This window comes from Mauremys mutica, chromosome 11, assembly GCF_020497125.1.
Source record: "Mauremys mutica isolate MM-2020 ecotype Southern chromosome 11, ASM2049712v1, whole genome shotgun sequence".
In the NCBI taxonomy this organism is placed as follows: Eukaryota; Metazoa; Chordata; order Testudines; family Geoemydidae; genus Mauremys; species Mauremys mutica.
The window spans coordinates 27605170-27623853 of NC_059082.1; the positions used below are offsets into that span (position 1 = coordinate 27605170).

The 18684-nt window shown below is 41.0% G+C and overlaps 1 protein-coding gene across 4 annotated transcripts in view; it reads left to right on the plus strand.

The window, feature by feature from the left end:
* CHRFAM7A (CHRNA7 (exons 5-10) and FAM7A (exons A-E) fusion) overlaps positions 1-16734 on the plus strand; it is an 88730-nt gene extending 71996 nt beyond the window's left edge. For 3 of the 4 annotated variants that reach the window (XM_044980573.1, XM_044980574.1, XM_044980572.1), the window contains 6 exons: positions 3862-3941; positions 5419-5586; positions 6184-6378; positions 7922-8008; positions 9963-10072; positions 12464-16733. In XM_044980573.1, coding sequence (XP_044836508.1) covers positions 3862-3941; positions 5419-5586; positions 6184-6378; positions 7922-8008; positions 9963-10072; positions 12464-12982 — 1159 coding nt within the window. In that variant the 3' untranslated portion in view covers positions 12983-16733. Of the gene's footprint in view, positions 1-3861; positions 3942-5418; positions 5587-6183; positions 6379-7921; positions 8009-9962; positions 10073-12463 lie in introns of all 4 variants that reach the window. The other variant, XM_044980569.1, reaches the window with a different exon arrangement.
* Positions 16735-18684: the final 1950 nt, after the last annotated feature.

Sequence of the window (18684 nt, forward strand, 5' to 3'; positions counted from 1 at the left end):
GCTCTGAATATCCAGCGCTATCAGACAAAGCTGACAAATATCTTCTGCCTTTTCCCACCTTGTATTTGTGCGAGATCGGATTCTCTGCGCTGGTTGGCATCAAAACAAAAAAATGAAATCGTCTTATTGACGTGGAGCCCCATCTTCGTCTTAAGATCACAAACAGTGAGCCAGATATCCCTGCGATAGTGTCCGGTCAAAAGCAGTTCCATCCCTCGCACTGAATAGTTTGCTTTGTACTGAAAATTTTTCAGTACCGAAATAGTAAGTATTAAAACTAGTGCTTTCTTCACTAGCCTATTTTAATTTCAAAATGATACGAATTCACCATATATTCACTGTTGATTCGCTTCTATTATTTTAATTATTATTAGTACTATTTCTATATGTAACTATTATTTCTATTAAAAGTTTTGTTTCAACTGTATGTAATATAATTTTGTATTTATTTCTAATAAACATTTAATCCAGAATGAAACGAATTAGGAGGGTGTTATAATTTCTTCACCAGAGAAGGGGTACGCCGATAAGACAAATGTCTCAAAAGGGGTATGCAAGTGTTGTAAGTTTGGGAAACACTGCTCTAATCAATATCCATACACATCACAGTTGCAAAATTTAGCTCTGTTCCTGTCTTCAGACTTCACGTTAATTTGTTTCAAAGACACTGACAACTACATTGCTTAATATGTAAACTTTCTGTTCGTAATTTGAAACAATGTAACTACAGTTGGTCAAATTATTCTTGCAGATCTGGCTCTTTTTTCTGTTTTGCAAATTATTCAGAATTAGTTTTTTAAAATATATTAATTACTGGGAAGCATACAGTGGTTTGAGAATATCTAATCAAACACTTCTTGCCTTGTTCCATGAGTGCACTGAGTTACGGTATTCAAAAATATATCAATGCAATTACCAATCCTCACTAGAATATCTGACCTAAATTGCAGTACTATCTACAAAATCAATGCTTCGATCTATGGTATATACAAAATAATTCTGTTTTGCCTTTTAGCAGACAGATTGGTTAAAAACAATGCATGCAATAAAAATAGCTTCTTAGTATTGATTGGTGGGTCTGTGCAAGAAGGGCGCACAGCTTCCTCTCACCCTCAGTTTCAATTATGGAGAATTTGCCGTGTTGGAGTCCTTTAGACTCAAACCCTTTCCTAATACTCCCTATCCACCTTAGTCCTCCTTAACACCCCTCAATCCACAGCCCTCCCTAATTCTGCATCTGAACTCACTGACAATGCCTCTTATCCTTCCGGCTCATGAATATTGTACCTTCACCCTAGCTCAGATCCAAAGCCTACTTTGCTGATTCTGTTTTTGAAGTTGTGAAGAATCTAAACTGCTAATAGGCAGGGAGAGCAGAGCCTTATCAAGTTCAAACCATCCTGTAGATAACGTGGGTTTCTTGATCAGCTAAAGGAAAGACTGTGCCATGGAGACAGATGACTGAGGGTGCTGTCACCTATTTTCAGGGTCTCGAGAGGGGCTGGCAGCATTTCCTTGTGGCCCAGGCTAATTTCACCTGTATTTTCTGGGATTTTCTCAGGTGCAGGTCCACAGCTAGGAAACCCTGTACCCAAGCCGTTTACACCAAGCTTCTGGTTTGTAATTGATAGTGGCAAAAATTCTTACCCAAATGGGGTGATTTTGGTTTAAATGAGCAGTGAATGTTACTTAGGCTTAGGGTTACTTACCAGCATAGTACTATGGTACTGCACATATATAGAACAAAAGAATCCCTTGTGGGACACTGGTAATAGGAAAGTCTCACCCCAAACCCTTGTAAGATGTTCCATTCAGGTGGTACTTTTACAGACCTTGTCACTGGAGCGTCCCAAAATTTGGAAATATCATGAGCTGAGAACTGCCTCAGAATCTGGATTGTACAGTAGGTTCCTCACTTCATGATTTTTAAAATGTACCAGTTACATACACATACATAATTTACAAACAAAAAGACATGGCACAAACCAAATACCCATCAGTCCACTCACCCCAAATTCATTTAGTAGCCTGAAAAAAGGAGGCGGCCTGGAACCAGCCCGAACAGTCAACAATACGTAGCTATTTCCTGTTATGACTATCTTAAAAATCTTTGTTGATAACAGAAATAGAATTAAGGCAGTTAATCCATTAAACTTTTGTCTCAGGAACAAAGAGTGGGGTTTTTTGGTTTTGGTTCATTTTAATATATGTTACATATAGCAGCTTCTAGCTTGTGTATTTCCTAAGAAAATCATTAGCGACAGAGTTGAAGGCCAAAAGGGAACACTGTGACCATGTAGAGCGACCTTATGTATAAAACAAGCTGCAGAACTTCCTCATACTAGGGCAAACGTATTTGAGATATCACTTGGCAATCATTTTTTTTGTACACACACAAATATGCAATTAGGCAACACTTTAAAACAAATGAAAGAAGCTAATTCATTCCTAATCTTAATAACAGTTGCATCTGTACTGATAATCTAAGGCAGTGGGCTCCTACCTTTTTATGCACAAGATCACTTTTTGAATTTAAGTGCAACCCACTCTCACTTTCACTGGGCTGGGGCAGGGGGTTGGGGTGTGGACTCTGGGATGGGGGTGAGGGGGGTCAGCATGTGGGAGGGAGTTTGGGTGCAGGAGGGGGCTCCAGGCTGGGACAGAGTGTTGGGGTGGAGGCTCTGGGAGGGGGTTCACGGCTGGAGGTTGGGATGTGGCCTCCTGCTGGGAGGCACGTTCCTCGGGTGGCTCCTTGTCAGCAGCGCAGCAGGGCTAAGGCAGGCTTCCTGCCTGCCCCGGCCCCACGCCGCTCCCAGCAGCGGCCATCATGCCCCTGCAGCTGCCCCTCTCTGCAGGCATTGTCCCCTGCAGCTCCCATTGGCCGCAGTTCCCCATTCCTGACCAATGGGAGCTGTGGGGAGTGGTGCTTGCAGGCAGGAGCAGCATGCAGAGGGAGACCCCTGCCTCCCCACTTCCCTGGGGCCTCAGGGGTGTGCTGGCCGCTTCTGGGAGTGGCGCATGCCCAAGGCAGGCAGGGAGCCTGCCTTAGCCCCACTGTGCCACAAGACTTTTAGCAGCAGGAGATTGCAATCAACTGGCAGAAGCTCCAGGATCGACCAGTCAATCGCGATCAAGCGGTTGTAATGCCTTAGATCAGAGGTCATCAAACAGCACTAATAGTAAGATTATTTCACAGCACTACTAGATTAAAAGCTGAAACAATAATAAGGACTGATTTTAGTTTACCAGCCTCCTGATTTGTCAATTCTGAGTTAATTACTCAGAGTTTGATCTGGTGTCCACAGAGGTGAATGGAAGACGCCTGTTGATGTCAGTGGGGATTGACCAGGCTTTCAGCTATATTAAATAGTCTTTTCACTGAGCAAAAGTAATCTGTGGCCGTATTGGGGGCAGGCAAGGAGGAGAAATTATTCATAAATTCTCTCAATGTTCATTAATTCCTCTTAGTGCTAATGAAAGTTATATGCTGCTGGCAACAAGAGGAGACCAGCTCTCTTTGTAGAGTTCCTCTAGGATTTTTGGGAAGGGCTTATTTCACAAATTGAAACCAATCACATGATGCCATTGTAATTAATCTAATCTTAGATTATAGACGAGGTGATCAGAGAGCAAGTGAATGAGACCATTAACTGCTGATTTATAGCTGTGTTTATCAGGAGTAACTCCACCGAAGTCAGGTACAGGACATTGGGATAAAGTTGGAGTTAGAGGAGAAGACAATCAAGAGGTTTTTGGTTTTGGGGGGTGCGGAAATCCACATTTTGTAAGAATACTGCAATTCTGTAAGACCTCATTGATTCCATCAGAGTGTAATTCAGCTCTTCTTCCCTCCCATTCTAGTGCTGATGAGCGATTTGATGCGACATTTCATACCAATGTTTTAGTCAATTCTTCAGGACACTGCCAATACCTGCCCCCAGGTAAGAAATAGATTGTTTTCATGTAAAAGTTCTTGCCTACTCATATATGAAGTCATCTCATAGTTTGGATATAAATGCATTCATACTACATATAAATCCAGATTGTACCTGTTTGCTAGATTTAAAACTATATAAACTACATATATGTACCTATAGTTATGCATGCATCATTTAAGAACACATTCTTACATGGATACCACCATACAAAAATAAATTATCAATTGCAATGATGTAAATCCTCTGTCGTATCACTGGTTTTGCCCCATTTCCTATTATCAATTTATGGTTTCAGAAGTCTGGAATTATGAATAGAAATAAAAATGATATGATCTTTTAACATACAAAGAATATTTTTTCCTAAAGCTGAGAGAGTAATTAAACATGAATAATTTATTCCATGAATTTGGCCCCTCTATTCATGAATTCTTTCTTATAGTAAGTAGTTTATTAATTTCTTGGATGGATTTGCTATTTGAAATGATGCACCAAACACTTTCTCGGACCAGCTTTTGGTCTGTAGCTCATTCCTAAGAATACTTGTATTTCATATTTGAAATTTTGAAATATAGTGATCAGTGTTTGATTGGCTACCTGGTGGTGTTTCTGTTCCCTAGAGTATTATTCTTAGAATCAGGTTTCTTTTGTCTAGCTTAGGGTCTTATAGAGCAACCATCACTGTAGTATCCAAGTGCTTCCCAGGTAAATTAAATCTACTGCGGTCCTTAGTATGGTCCATGAAGTCTCCATCCCTTTTGCTCATAGGAAGCTCCAATTGGTGTTTATGGACTTGATCTTGCAAGGTGCTGAGTGATGGGTCCTTGATCTGTCATGCTTAACTTTGCCCACCGTTTTATACAATAAACCCAACAAACAACAAATAGAGGTTAGCCTTCCTGAAATGAATGAGCCAATGTTATGTAAATCTTAAAAGACCGTAAATCATCTTATAGGGCTTCTCATTATATTTAGTAACAGAAATCCCAGCCCAGGCACATCATGAAGAGAATAGTAACACCAGGAAAAGGTATTAGAGAAGTGGCCTATGCAATTAAATGAAAGGAGGATATATAGTTAATATATAGATTCTGCAAATCTATTACTATAGTAAGTTTGAATGCTCTTCCTTTTCACTTCTTGAGGTGTACCGTACGTGTATTAAGTGTGCTTTTACGGTGTGTCTACACAGCAAAGAAAAACCCACGGCTGGTCCATGGCAGCTGATTCACGCTTACATGGCTCAGACTATGGGGCTGTTTCATTGCTGTGTATGCTTCTGGGCTTGGGCTGCAGTCCTGCAAGCCCAAGTTGGCTGGCACAGGCCAGCTGCAGGTTTTTCTTTGCTGTGTAGCCATACCCGCAGAGTAAGTACTGGACAGCTGCAGTGTGTAACAGGGATCAGTTACAAAAACAGATGAAACAGTACGTGAAGAAAGAATTTCTATTGATTTTTTTTTGTTCTTTTTAACCTCTACTTTAGGCATATTCAAGAGCTCATGCTACATAGATGTGCGCTGGTTTCCGTTTGATGTTCAGAAGTGTAATCTGAAGTTTGGATCCTGGACCTATGGTGGATGGTCCTTGGACTTACAAATGCAAGAAGCAGATATATCTGGATACATTTCAAATGGAGAGTGGGATCTAGTAGGTAAGCTCCTTGGACCTGATTTTCATTTACACTCTGTACTTTGGGAGTGTAAAGGGGCTTTAAAGTGGATGGAAAGGTAGATCAGTATAAAAGGATTTTTGTGTAAATGATGATCAGGCCCCCTGTCTTTTTTTTCAGATAGTAAAAATGTACACAGCTCAGTTAGCAAGTACCAGTACAAATGCATGCTGATCCATCAGTCCATTTACCTAACAGATCCTTGGCAGACATATGAACCAGCATTCTTTGTAGATATCAGAAAAAAGAAGCTGTGTGTTAGGGTCGCCTAGCAGTGGATTGGTATATGCTATGAAGGTCTGAGGCAGTGGCATTTGAAATGTGGTGGAAAAAAAGATAATAGGTGAAGAACGTATGGAGAAGGTGGAGGCATTGAGAGAACTCTGATCATTGCAAGTTCATTGAAAACCTTTTTGACTCAGAGAGAAAAATTGGAATTAAAGAGGAACATTTTACCTGCTTTGGGACTTCAGAGATGATACTTGGAGACTTTTGTCTAAATGTAACTTCTACATTAACATAGGTTATATGCAGATTAGCTTCTGCTTTTCTCCCTGTTTTGTTTTTTTTTCTATGCAGGAGTTCCCGGAAAGAGGAGTGAGAGTTTTTATGAATGTTGTAAAGAACCTTACCCAGATGTGACATTCACAGTGACTATGAGACGTAGGACTCTGTATTATGGACTCAATCTTCTCATTCCTTGCGTGCTGATATCGGCACTTGCCCTGTTAGTTTTTCTGCTTCCGGCTGACTCAGGAGAGAAGATCTCACTAGGTAAACACATTACCAAGTATTTTAAAAGTTGGCTCTATAAAAGGCTTCTGATTTCAGTGTAGCTAGATAGCCTCAGCATGCTTAGGGGAAAAGTTTGTCTGTCTTGCTGCATTTCTATCTAACAAATGTATGAAGGTGTTTTTAAAGCATATCTTACGGTGGTGTCTTAGCAAAGATATGAAAGAAAAGGTCATACTACTAGTTAGGGTGGAGCTAGGAGTTACATAAACAACAAAAACGCACGAGCAGCATTACAATGTTGAGCTATATAATTCTGTATTACAAATAGGGCTCCTGTTTGACACTTACGTGTTGGAGGGGAAAAAATAATTTCACTGAATAAAGGTTATGTTGTAAAGAAAATGGATATTGGCATTTTAGTCTGGCATTATTTTCAGTTTATATTCCTCTTACTAGTAAGTGATACATTAAGAGCCTTTGCATCCTTTTGAGAAAGTTGGGCTCCTTCCATTTAAATATTTTAGAGGTAAGGCTATCTTCTTTTTGTAAATCTATGGCTAAATGTTGGATTGTGTGGAGTGGATAAACTGGAATCTTCTTAATACATGATAGTTAAGGTATGACGTAACAAATATATTCATTTCTATTTAATGAAAATGGTTGTTCAAAAGACAGAATATAAACTGGGCATCTCTGCACAAGTGCAGTTTTAATGTTTAGTGTATGTTTCTCTTGGATTTCAGAGCAGCTTCCATAGCCCTTGACTTCTGACTATCCTCTGTATTTTTAGGATGTGCTCTCCTGTTCTGCAGTCCCTTTCCAACTGACAGTGGTTCCCTCTGTGCAAATCTAGTCCTGAGATCCCATCAGGACAACAGCTGAGTCATATTCAGAGGGGCAGATCAGTGAGCAACAAAAATCAAAATCCAGAAATCAGTATCAGAACTGCTTAGAGCAAGCAACTCTCAGAGATCAACAGCTAATTTCAGAGAGAACATCCGTCTCTCTCCCAGGGCAATTTCTGTTTTCTGGGATTAACTACTGTACTTTTTAGCTTCATGTCTTCCAAACTTATTGATCAACACATCACATACTGTATCAAGTTATTGAAAGCTCAAAACAAAAGACTCCCTCGTGAACTTTTCAAAAGGGGTGATGGAACATAAAACAAGGAGTACTTTAATTTGTCATATTTTATCAGATCCCTTGGACAGTGATGCAAAGTGAACAGTGCTGTATTAGTATAGCAAGGTTTAACAAGGCCAAAAATAAATTATTAGATCCTACATTTGTACAAGTGCACAAAAATTGGAACCTAATCATGAAGGGTTTTGTATTAGATTTATTAAAAGCACAGATTTAGAAAAAATTAAACTAGTTTGGCAAGATTTCTACCCTCTAAAATGGGAATTTTTAAAGTAGTATCAAAAGAGAACAGGATTGAGTACAATCAGTACATCAGCGTAAAGGTAGGATTGTGAGAATAAATTTCACACAGCATTTCTTCAAATCTGTTCTTTAGTGGATAGCAATTACCCGATAAGCTGCTGTCCTAATTCTGTACTTCATATTTATCTTTCAGGTATAACAGTTTTATTGTCTCTTACTGTCTTTATGCTACTTGTGGCAGAAATTATGCCAGCAACATCAGATTCTGTGCCGTTAATAGGTAACCTTAACTTATTCTCGCGCGCTCTCTCTCTCTCTTTTTTTTAATCAGACAAGTTGGAATTAAATCACTTCATGGCCAAAACCAAGGCACATTTAGAAAGTGTATGATTTGTGTGCTTACAGCAGTTGAATCAGAGATGTTTAGGTCTGATCCTGCATGGTGCAGAGCAATGATTTCAGTGGGAATTGAGGCTGCTCAGCACCTCCTTCTGGGGCAGGGGTGGGCAAACTACGGCCCGCGGATCTGGCCCCTCAGGGCTATGGATTCAGCCCGCAGCGCCGCTGGCACCACATCCCTGCGGCCCCCAGGTGGGGGGGGAGGGGGCAGAGGCCTCCATGCGTTGTCCTTGCCTCCAGGCACTGCCCCCCTGCAGCTCCCATTGGCCAAGAATGGGGAACCGTGGCCAATGGAAGCTTTTGGGGGAGGTACCTGGAGACGTGGCAAGGGCAGTGCATGCAGAGCCCTCCACATCTTCCCACCCCCGCCCCCAGGGCTGCAGTGCTTCCGGGAGTGGCACGGGGCCGGGGACAGGGCAGGCATGCAGGGAGCCCCACCCCCCAACTCCCTGCCCTGAGCCCCCTGCCGCACCTCGCACCCCAGCCCTCTGCCCTGAGCCCCCTCATATACCCCGCACCACACTCTGCCCCAATCCCTTGCCCTGAACCCCTTCCTGCACACCACACCCCCTCCCACACCCCAACCCCCTGCCCTGGCCCTGCATACAATTTCCCCACCCAGATGTGGCCCTCGGCCCAAAAAGTTTGCCCACCCCTGTTCTGGGGGAACGTATATTGGGAGGAAGATAGGGAGCACACTATGGGGACAATGGGAATGGTTGTGGAACATGTGCTGGGATACACTGTGGGAGGACAAAGGCACAGTGGGGGTCACATAGGGACATTTGGGTAAGAAAACACTCACTTGGGCATAGGAGACATTGCAGAGTGGGCAGGGTGCCCACAGGGGCTCGCTGAAGTGTTTGGTCACTGCAGGCCTCCCACCCACTCAAGCCTCATAGTAGTTCTCTCTCTTACTACCTTGGCATCCAGTGAAGTTTGTCATAAGCAGGGTCCTCTTGTGGGGGGTTGTCTCTGGTCTGCTGGAAGATCTGGAGCATAATAAAGAAAACAAATGGGATGTCGCTGGGGATAATGCCAAAGACTTTCCTTTGGAGTATGCAGTTGTTGCATCTTGGAACACAGTAAGTGAGGGCTCTATAAAACAGCAGATTGAAATTATACTCTGGAAGGGGGAGGGATTTTTCCATTACAATTCCTCCACATGGCAATTGATATACAAGCAGAAAACCCCAACCACTCTCTCTGATATTAACCAACTAACAAATAATGATAACAATAATGAAAGGGGAGATTTTCAAAGGCACTAAAACAAGTCAGGTGCTTATGTTGTATTAAAAACAGTGTTAAAATTACACATTATCACTTTAAATATGTATGGGGTTTCCTGGTCCTGTTTGCAGGGTAGGGGGCTCTGTAAGGAAGAGTCTGATATGTGTCTTATGCTGTCAGTGGGCTAAATTCTGCCTCTCTTAGGGAGCAGACTGTTTTGTCGCTCTCTGGTTTTGGTTCTTGGGTGTTAAGTTCTGGATGCCAAGAAATAAAGCAGTGTTATGTTGCAACTTTACAGGAAGAATATTTAATTCTTTTATCTATTTTCCCTATGTATATGCTGTGAACATAACAGTTGCCAACTCCCATTGAAAAATCAGTGAGAGACGGGATACTGACTACTCATTCTGCTTTTGAAAATATCTCTCCCAAATGCATTAAAAAGTAGCTTGTGTAGAATCAGATTTGTTTTCCATTTTAATTATGTTCCTTCAGATTAGTACCTGTTTATGTAGGTGTATGCAGTCACACAATAATAGATGTGTGAAGCACTGTATAGCACTATAATTTTACATATCTTGATTATGTGTTTATTTTTGCAGCTCAGTATTTTGCCAGCACCATGATTATTGTTGGCCTTTCTGTTGTTGTCACTGTTATTGTTCTGCAATATCACCATCATGACCCAGATGGGGGGAAAATGCCAAAGTGGGTAAGGTCTGATTCCAGTTCATTTACATCTACTTATTCACTATATACATTTTCAGATTAGAGATGTGTCCTAGTGGCAGGTGACCCATTACTTCTTGATGTCCTTCCCCCATGAAGCTTCACAGCTGAGCAAAAATATCCACATACATTTCCTCTTGTGGGCCTCTCATTTTTCAGTAAGAGGGAAACACTTGCAAGAAGTAAGATAGTCATCTTGTTTCTATCTTAAGAATTTCCTGTGATACAACTAAAACACCTAGATCATGAAGTACTGTGTCAAATAAGAACACATTAATTTCATTACAGCAGCTGCTATAGATTTAAGTGTTCTTTACTTGTGAACAGCTGCAGCTGTGACCATCTTTTAGAGAGATATGTTAAGGTAGAAGCGAAAATTTTTGAGCTTTCTATGAATTATATACTGACTTTACCATCAAGCCAGGGGACTATGTCAAGTACAAATGAAAAGTTAGTATCTCTGTCATATTCCACTCTCCCCAAAGTATAATGCCATCTTCATGAACTAGTACTATGAATTATTGTTTTTATGTAAAGCACTATCATAGCATGGCTGAGAACTAGAATCTTGCATAGTAACTGAATCTTGATGAGATAATGCTAAGGGTATGTCTAAACCCCAGAGTCCAGGATCTAGCTCGAGCCCGAATGTCTACACCCCAATTTTATGAACGCCAGTCAGCTGACACGGGTCAGCTGTGGGTGTTTAACTGCTGTGTGGACATACCCTATGAGTCCCGCATAGGTTGGTATTGCAAAGGGTAAGGTGCATTCTCAATTCCCATATATTTTACCTTGCATCCTGCAGCATCAGGTCAATAGTGAAGGTGGAAAGTACTCTCCTTAGTGATCACTACTTCATACAGTCCCATACCCACAGTCCCATGCCCCAGTGCTTTACAGACATTAGATATTCCCTGCCCCAAAGAGATTACACTATAGACAGTTAGGTGGTGGCACTGGAAGATTGAAAGAGAACTGGTTAAGTATCAGTCAATGCAGAAATAGAACTGATTATATATAGACCAATGCAGCATGAGTTAGAAAACCAAACCTTGATGACTGCATTTGCATAAATATTCCTACTGGAATCAGTTGGAATACTCATGTAAAATAAGCAAGACTTGGCACTGAAGACCTGATCAAAAGCCCATTTAAACTCAGTAGGAGTCAATAAGATTTTGGATTAGGCCTTGGGTTAATAAAGGTGGTCTATATTTTTACCTGAATTACATTAGTGGGGGGGGGGGGGGAAATATGAAGACAAGGACATTTACCCTCAAAATGTCATCAGGAGTATATCTACTCTAAGTGGCATTCTAAAATCATAACAAATGGACTAAATCCAATATAAATTACATTGCAAGAGTTACATGTGGTTTGAAACAATGAAATGACATTATGACTAGGAAAAAGAAACACTGGAATTACTTGTTGAAATCCTGATTGAACTGAATTTTGGAAGCCTGAATTTGAACTGGAGCATTCTTTGACTCACCTGTCCTTTTTGTTTTGCTGCTAGAGAACAGCAATGCAAAAAACAATAAAATGAAACCTAGTGATTTGATTTGCAACTGGAATGAAACTAATCTTTTTTTACCAAGGACTTTTCTTTTCCATCTGTGCTCTGTGTATTTGCAGATCTGTTTTATACAGTTTGCAATCAGCTGTCATAAAAGGGTTGAGTGCGAGTAAAGTAAAAACACTGTAAAATATAGCAATCCAATCCAATTAGTATGGCATATTTTTAGCAACTGCCTCCAAAAAGCACTGAAGTATTAGACTGAAATTCTTTCACTCTTATTTCTGTTTGTAACATTTATTTTATTTATTACCTCAAGTATAAAGCAAAACTATTTTGAGTTTCATTGAAAATAATTGTTTTCTAATAAAAGGAAAATCCACAGTTTCAATTTAAAAACAGCAAAGTTTGTCATGTCACTGCTTTGACATGAATGTGATAAAAAATCAACATTACTGAGATACCTGTCAGACCAGCCCACAGCAGTAATAATTTGACAGTTGTATATGGCCATTAGCAGCACTGCTGGGAGTGGGACAGTGGACTCAATGGCTGAGAGTGACTGTAGGACAATGATGACATCACCACTAGGCTACCAGGCAAGATCAGCAAATAGAGACCAGGGAGCACAGGGGCGCTGGAACAGTTTTTATAGTGGAAGTGCTGAGAGCCATTTAGCCAAATTGCAATAAACCCTGTGTATAATGGAAACCACTTCAAGCCAGGGCATGTGGCAGCCCCCACTGCACCTATGGGGAGCAGAGAGCACCAGGGATCTACAATACAAATAAGTATTGATGACAATCAGTCTTTCTGTTTACAAATATGTTTTACTTCTCAATCTTCTTCCAGACAAGAATCATCCTTTTGAACTGGTGTGCCTGGTTCCTGAGGATGAAGAGACCAGGGGAGGATAAAGTACGCCCTGCCTGTCAGCATAAGCCGCGTAGATGTAGCTTGTCAAGTGTGGATATGAACACTGTGAGTGGACAACAAGCCAGTAATGGGAATATGCTCTATATTGGGTTCCGGGGGCTGGAAGGGGTCCATTGCACTCCGACCACTGATTCTGGGGTAATTTGTGGGAGGATGACCTGCTCGCCAACAGAAGAAGAGACTCTCCTGCACAGTGGACACCCCTCTGAAGGTGACCCAGATTTAGCTAAGATCTTGGAGGAGGTCCGATATATTGCAAACCGATTCAGAGACCAGGACGAGGAGGAAGCCATTTGCAATGAATGGAAGTTTGCAGCCTCCGTGGTAGACCGTCTCTGCTTGATGGCTTTTTCTGTCTTCACAATCATTTGTACGATCGGCATTTTAATGTCCGCACCAAACTTTGTAGAGGCTGTGTCTAAAGATTTTGCTTAATTCTGCAAAATGTCTGTGATCCTCCAAGGTATGCTATGTAGCAAATAGATGAGTACATGGTCTTTTTTTTAAAAAACATGCCTTATCATGAATATACTCTTACTCAGTGACCCATTTAAAAACAGTAAAATGTCTGTGGGGCTCACTCCAGCCTGTGGGATGTTGAGGGACCTTAACTCCCACTGAAGTGTGTAAATAGGACATTCAGTTTGTAGGGTTGAGTCCACAGTTCGTGATCTATTGCTAAAGTATCTTATGGACCAGTCTAAGGCCACTGGCATTAATGGAAAGATTCCCATTAACTGCAATGAGCTTTGGATCAGGCCCTTAGCCAATAAATGACACAAACGCTATAATGAGGGAAAACTCCCACCAGCTTACGTTGTCAGAAGCAACTAGTGAATGTGGAGCCCACGTTGACACCTGATTTTCAGAGGGCAGGTACTCAGCAATACTGAAAATCAGGCCCCTGAAAAGTGTGTCAAGTTGGGCTCCTAAAAACTGAGTCTGCCAAAATGGACACTACCAATTTTAACGGGAGCCGGCTCTGAAGCATAGATTCTAATTTTAACAGCACTAAAAGTGTGGGCTGAATTTTTAAAACACACTTCAAATGATTTGTCAAGGAATTTAATTTTGGGGCTTATACCCACTGCCTTCTCAAGCAAAGGCATTCTTTGAACTGCTAAGTTTTGTTGAACCCATTTTGCTATATTGATGTCTGTCTTTTTTTTTTAAGGAAAATGCAGGATTCAAGATATCTACATCTTCATTTGTTAAAGAGAGACTCAGGTCTTTTTAGTGATTGCTTTCCAATGTGGGAAAGATAACAATCTCTATACAAACTCAAAAATAAATGGCAAATCTAAAGCAAAATGAGTCATTTCTATGTTCAAAATTAATGTTTTGTCTGCTGCATGCACAGTATTTTAGATGCAGCATCATCTTTCTGTTGACTTACCAATACATATTATGGAAAGAAAACTGTTTAGCTTTTTTGCTCAGTGCATTGGTTAAAGCTGAAAACTCTTCTTGCTGTGCATAAGCTGTAAATATTCACCAGGAAACTTTAAATAGGAATTCCTTTTTAGAAAATCATTCTATGGGCAAAGTTTTAAGTGCACAAATAAGTAATTAGGTGTCTAACATTTAAAATTTGTACCTTTAAAATCTCCCCGTGGAATGTTAAACTTTTCAAGTGAATGTGGTGCTCAAGGAAAGTGCTGAGCTGACAGTGCTAGAGACTGAAGTCCTGTGTCTACAAAATAGGTGCTGAAAAGTATCCCTACTCTGTCCTGCCAATGTGCCTGAACTGTGATCTCAGAGGATGGAGCTCTCTTTAGGCAGCAGAAGCTAGTTCAGTTCTGAGATTGCCAAGAAGGCTGCAAATTGATGCCATTTGTGACAGGTTTTTATTGAAGTGGATATTAGACTGAGAATCCAACTAACTTCTCAGACAGCTGTAAGAGCAATGGGATAGGAGCCACTTTTGGTTATTACGGATTTTAGCTGATTTGAATTACAGATATACAGTTAAAAGGCTTTGGGTGAGAGCGTCATCCCCACTTTGGTCACTTGCTGCCAAATAAAAACCCTGGAGTGGTGAAAGGGGCCCCTAAAAAGTCCTCTATATAGCTGGGGGAGTATTCTTCTGGCATAGGCGGCATGCTGGCAGTGGGAGGGGTGTTGAGCCACAATACACAGCACTGTGGAGATTCCTGGCAGTGCTGTTTCCCATAGGGCAGTCCAGGGAGGTTGCTGTAATTTAGACAGGCCTGTGCATGTTGTACCTGGGGGGTTTTGCAGGCCAGGATCAGGAGGCGCAAGGTGAGGCTTAAAGATATGTTAGCTCCCCTCCCCTGGTGCTGTGCCTCGAAGTGCAGCACAGACTCCCACCTATAATATCTAGAGCCGAGCAAATAATTTATACTGATTAGTTAATGTAGTCTCTTTGGTTTTGATTTGCCCATGAGGAAATCAGTTTCTCAGATGTATTTATTCAAAATTATTCACTGAATAATTCTTGCTTTGTAGATTGCTCATCAGCAGTTCACTATGAGTATCTGAGTTTGAGTGGAAACCCAGGCCACATGGTATAATTCCCCGATTCTAGGAGCTATGCTCTGCCAGTCTACTTTCTTGTGCAAATACTAGTCTTCAAGTTGAAAATGCCTTTAGAGATATTTATTAAACAGGCTCTTAAAATGTGCTGAGTCAGCAAAAATTCCCAGTAGCCAATTCACCTGTTATCATATTCACAGAAAGTGAGTGCAAGTACAGGATGAAGCAAATTCAATTGTTTAGTTGAGGGAATATCGATGGAATATATCCTTGAGATTTGCTCACCTACTTGTAGTTCTCAAAGATCTTTACCAATACTCTGAGCTATCCATTCCCTTGAAAAAAAATTATTTCTAAAAATGTTGGCTTAGAAATTGTTGTTAATGTGACCATCTGGCTGGATATTTTTGGTACTATGTAACATGGTGGTAGAAATGTTTTGTCAGACTACACTGCTCCCCATCCAATGGAATTTAGTGTTAAACAAACTGTTTCCTATTTACACTCTAAAGTTCATTGTTGAAGTAGTTGTGTAGCCAGATGGAAAGGGGATTACAATTTGACGTTGAGCTCTCATGTTACCATTCTGTGTCTACACTTGGAAAAGTGGGACCTATAGTTCTCCTATGGGGCAGCTCTGCCAGAGGTAGCAACGGTGGAGGCCATAGTATATCTAAACCTCAGGTGTTTTACCACTGATGTTTCACACTATTAAGAATAAGGCTTGACAACTTGATGGTAAGTCGCCAGCATCCTGTCTACACTACAGCCTCCATCATTGCCAATACAGAAATACACCAATGATGAATTATGAGTCCTAATTTTCCTAGCGTGGAGACAGCCTTTTAGACAAATATTGCCATTTTATAGCAAGATGCCAGCTGCCAGCAATTACAACCGTGAATTTTTATTTTGTTATGTGAAGATACTGCTTAAAGTTGTAAATTTTCGGACTGCTGGGCTGAGCAAAATAGATAAAATTTTCTTTCCAAACTGTAGGTATTGTATGTATGTGTGCTAAAAGATAGTCTCTTCTAAATGCTGGGGGAAGTACACTTAAAACCCTACGCATCAAGTTGGAAATTAAATACTATATACTCTATGTGTATATAATATATAGAAGATACATGTTGATAGTGATCTGTTATGATCTTACACTGTGGTGAGTGAGTTCTCTCAAGTGACTTGTCTGGCAGACACATTAAAAAGCTCACTCTAGAGCGCTGATATCATGTACAATATTATTGGACAATGGACATTACTTTGTCTGTTTTATATATTGAATATGAAGCTTTTTAATATTTAAAAAATAAATTGTCATTATGCCAAAAATAAATTCCAACAATAAATTAAATAGTTTTAAAGAAAGATAAAATATTTAAACAATATTTAAAATAGTAAATTATTTTATATGGGATTTAACAATATTGTGTAAAAGTTTTTTTAAAGGATTCTTGAAATTTATGTTGCGTATAGCTGTGGGGTTTAATCTCAGATCAGTTGTGACTGCTCCACTTTTTACTTCGTATTGAAAAAAAGAAGTAAACCAAAGCCCTGAGTTAGTTTCTTTTTGCTACATTATTTTTAATAAGAAACAATGTACAGCTTGCATTAGAAAGAGACGATGCATCCATTAAATATTGTTATAAAAGTAATGCGACACCTTTTTGGTCCAGTACAAATAAATATTTTAGATCAAAAGGTCTTTGATCTGTTTCTTCTTTGTATTTTCTTGATCAATACAGTTACAAACCCCAAATAACTGAAATAAAGTTTCTCAGGATGATTGCAGAAGTTCAGTGGAAATTTCCTGATCTCTGTAGTCACACTCTGCTTAGCACACCAATTAAGTGATGCATGAACTTTGTGCTGGCCTTCTGTATGGAAGTAAATATCACCATGTGTTTCTTATAAGTCCCTCAAAGGTAGATGAAGTGGCGCATATGCTTTGGGCTGGGGTGAAGTTAATCATTTGTGTGCTCTACATCAAGGGTTAACAGGAGAAAAAGCTATCAACTGAATACATAAACAGCCACATTCTTGCAGTTGTAAGGTTTCTGTGTGGGCTACACAGGAAGAATATTGTACTGAGCAGATCAAGGAGCATGTAATTTATGTAGAAAATTGAATCAGTGGCACATCCATGGGGAAGAAGTCTACTGAGAGCTACAGCATGGAAGAGATTCTGTTTATATCATTCCCGTCCTCCCTGGTTCTTACTCTCTGGCATTAGGCTCAGACTTTCGATGTCATTTCAAAAAGGGATGCACTAATTTTATATGTGGTCATTAATGGCAACTCATGAAAAATTCGTGCTTTTGTAGAATGCAGGTACCAGAAGGTTACAGGTTCCAAAACTCAAGTGCATTCAACTATGTATGGCAATAAGCATTCAAACAAACACTTGCACAGGTATTACATTCCATACAGTGGAAACCCAGACACACACTAATTTATTATGTACTATAGCTGAGAGGAGTTAATCATGAGAGAAAGTATATTGACCCTAACAGGTGTAGGGAGTCTTAGGGAGGTCAAGAAGGCCTAGGGCAGTGGTTCTCAAACTTTTGCATTGGTGACCCCTTTCACACAACAAGCCTCTGAGTGCGACCCCCCCTTATACATTAAAACCACTTTTTTATATATTTAACACCATTATAAATGCTGGAGGCAAAGCGGGGTCTGGGGTGGAGGCAGACCGTTCGCAACCCTCTGAGGGGTCCCAACACCCAGTTTGAGAACCCCTGGCCTAGGGGATATTTGCAAAAGTTCTCCAGACCCATACCAATCAATTACTTGTTCTTTAATTATGATGATCAATATAGCGTAGCAAGGCTCCAGCACTTGATATTACAGCAGGTCTAATGTGGTGATCTGGCATGTCTACATTCACTAGAGCAGTGATTCTCAAAGCTGGTCTGCCGCTTGTTCAGGGAAAGCCCCTGGCAGGTCGGGCCGGTTTGTTTACCTGCCGTGTCCACAGGTCCAGCCGATCATGGCTCCCATTGGCCACGGTTCGCCGCTCCAGGCCAATGGAGGCTGCGGGAAGGGCGGCCAGCACATCCCTCAGCCCGCACCACTTCCTGCAGCCCCCAATGGCCTGGGACGGCGAACTGCAGCCAGTGGGAGCCGCAATCGGCCGAACCTGCGGACGTGGCAGGTAAACAAACCGGGCCGGCCTGCCAGGGGCTTTCCCTGCACAAGTGGCGGACCAGCTTTGAGAACCACTGCACTAGAGAATACCTTCTGCTGTTACTTCACCTTTAACGTAGCTGCTGATATTTACATAAATTACATATTAAAAACACAATGAAAGGAATTAGGAATCCATCCCTTATTTGCATAAGATGCCATATACAGAGACTAAATCTCACATGAGTCAAGCCATCTCTTTTCTGACCTAGAAAAGCACACACTTCCTTTCTAAGGGTACATCAACACTGCAAAACCAAACCATGGCAGGAGTCTCAGAGCCAAGACCAACTGAGGCTGGCTGCTGCTACAGGGCTTAAAATAGCAGCATGGATGTTCCCACTCAGGCTGGGGCCCAGGTTCTGGATGCCAGTGAGGAGGGTGGGCCTAGGAGCCTGGGCTCTTGCCCCAGTGGCAATGTTTACTCTGATATTTTTAGCCCTATTTTA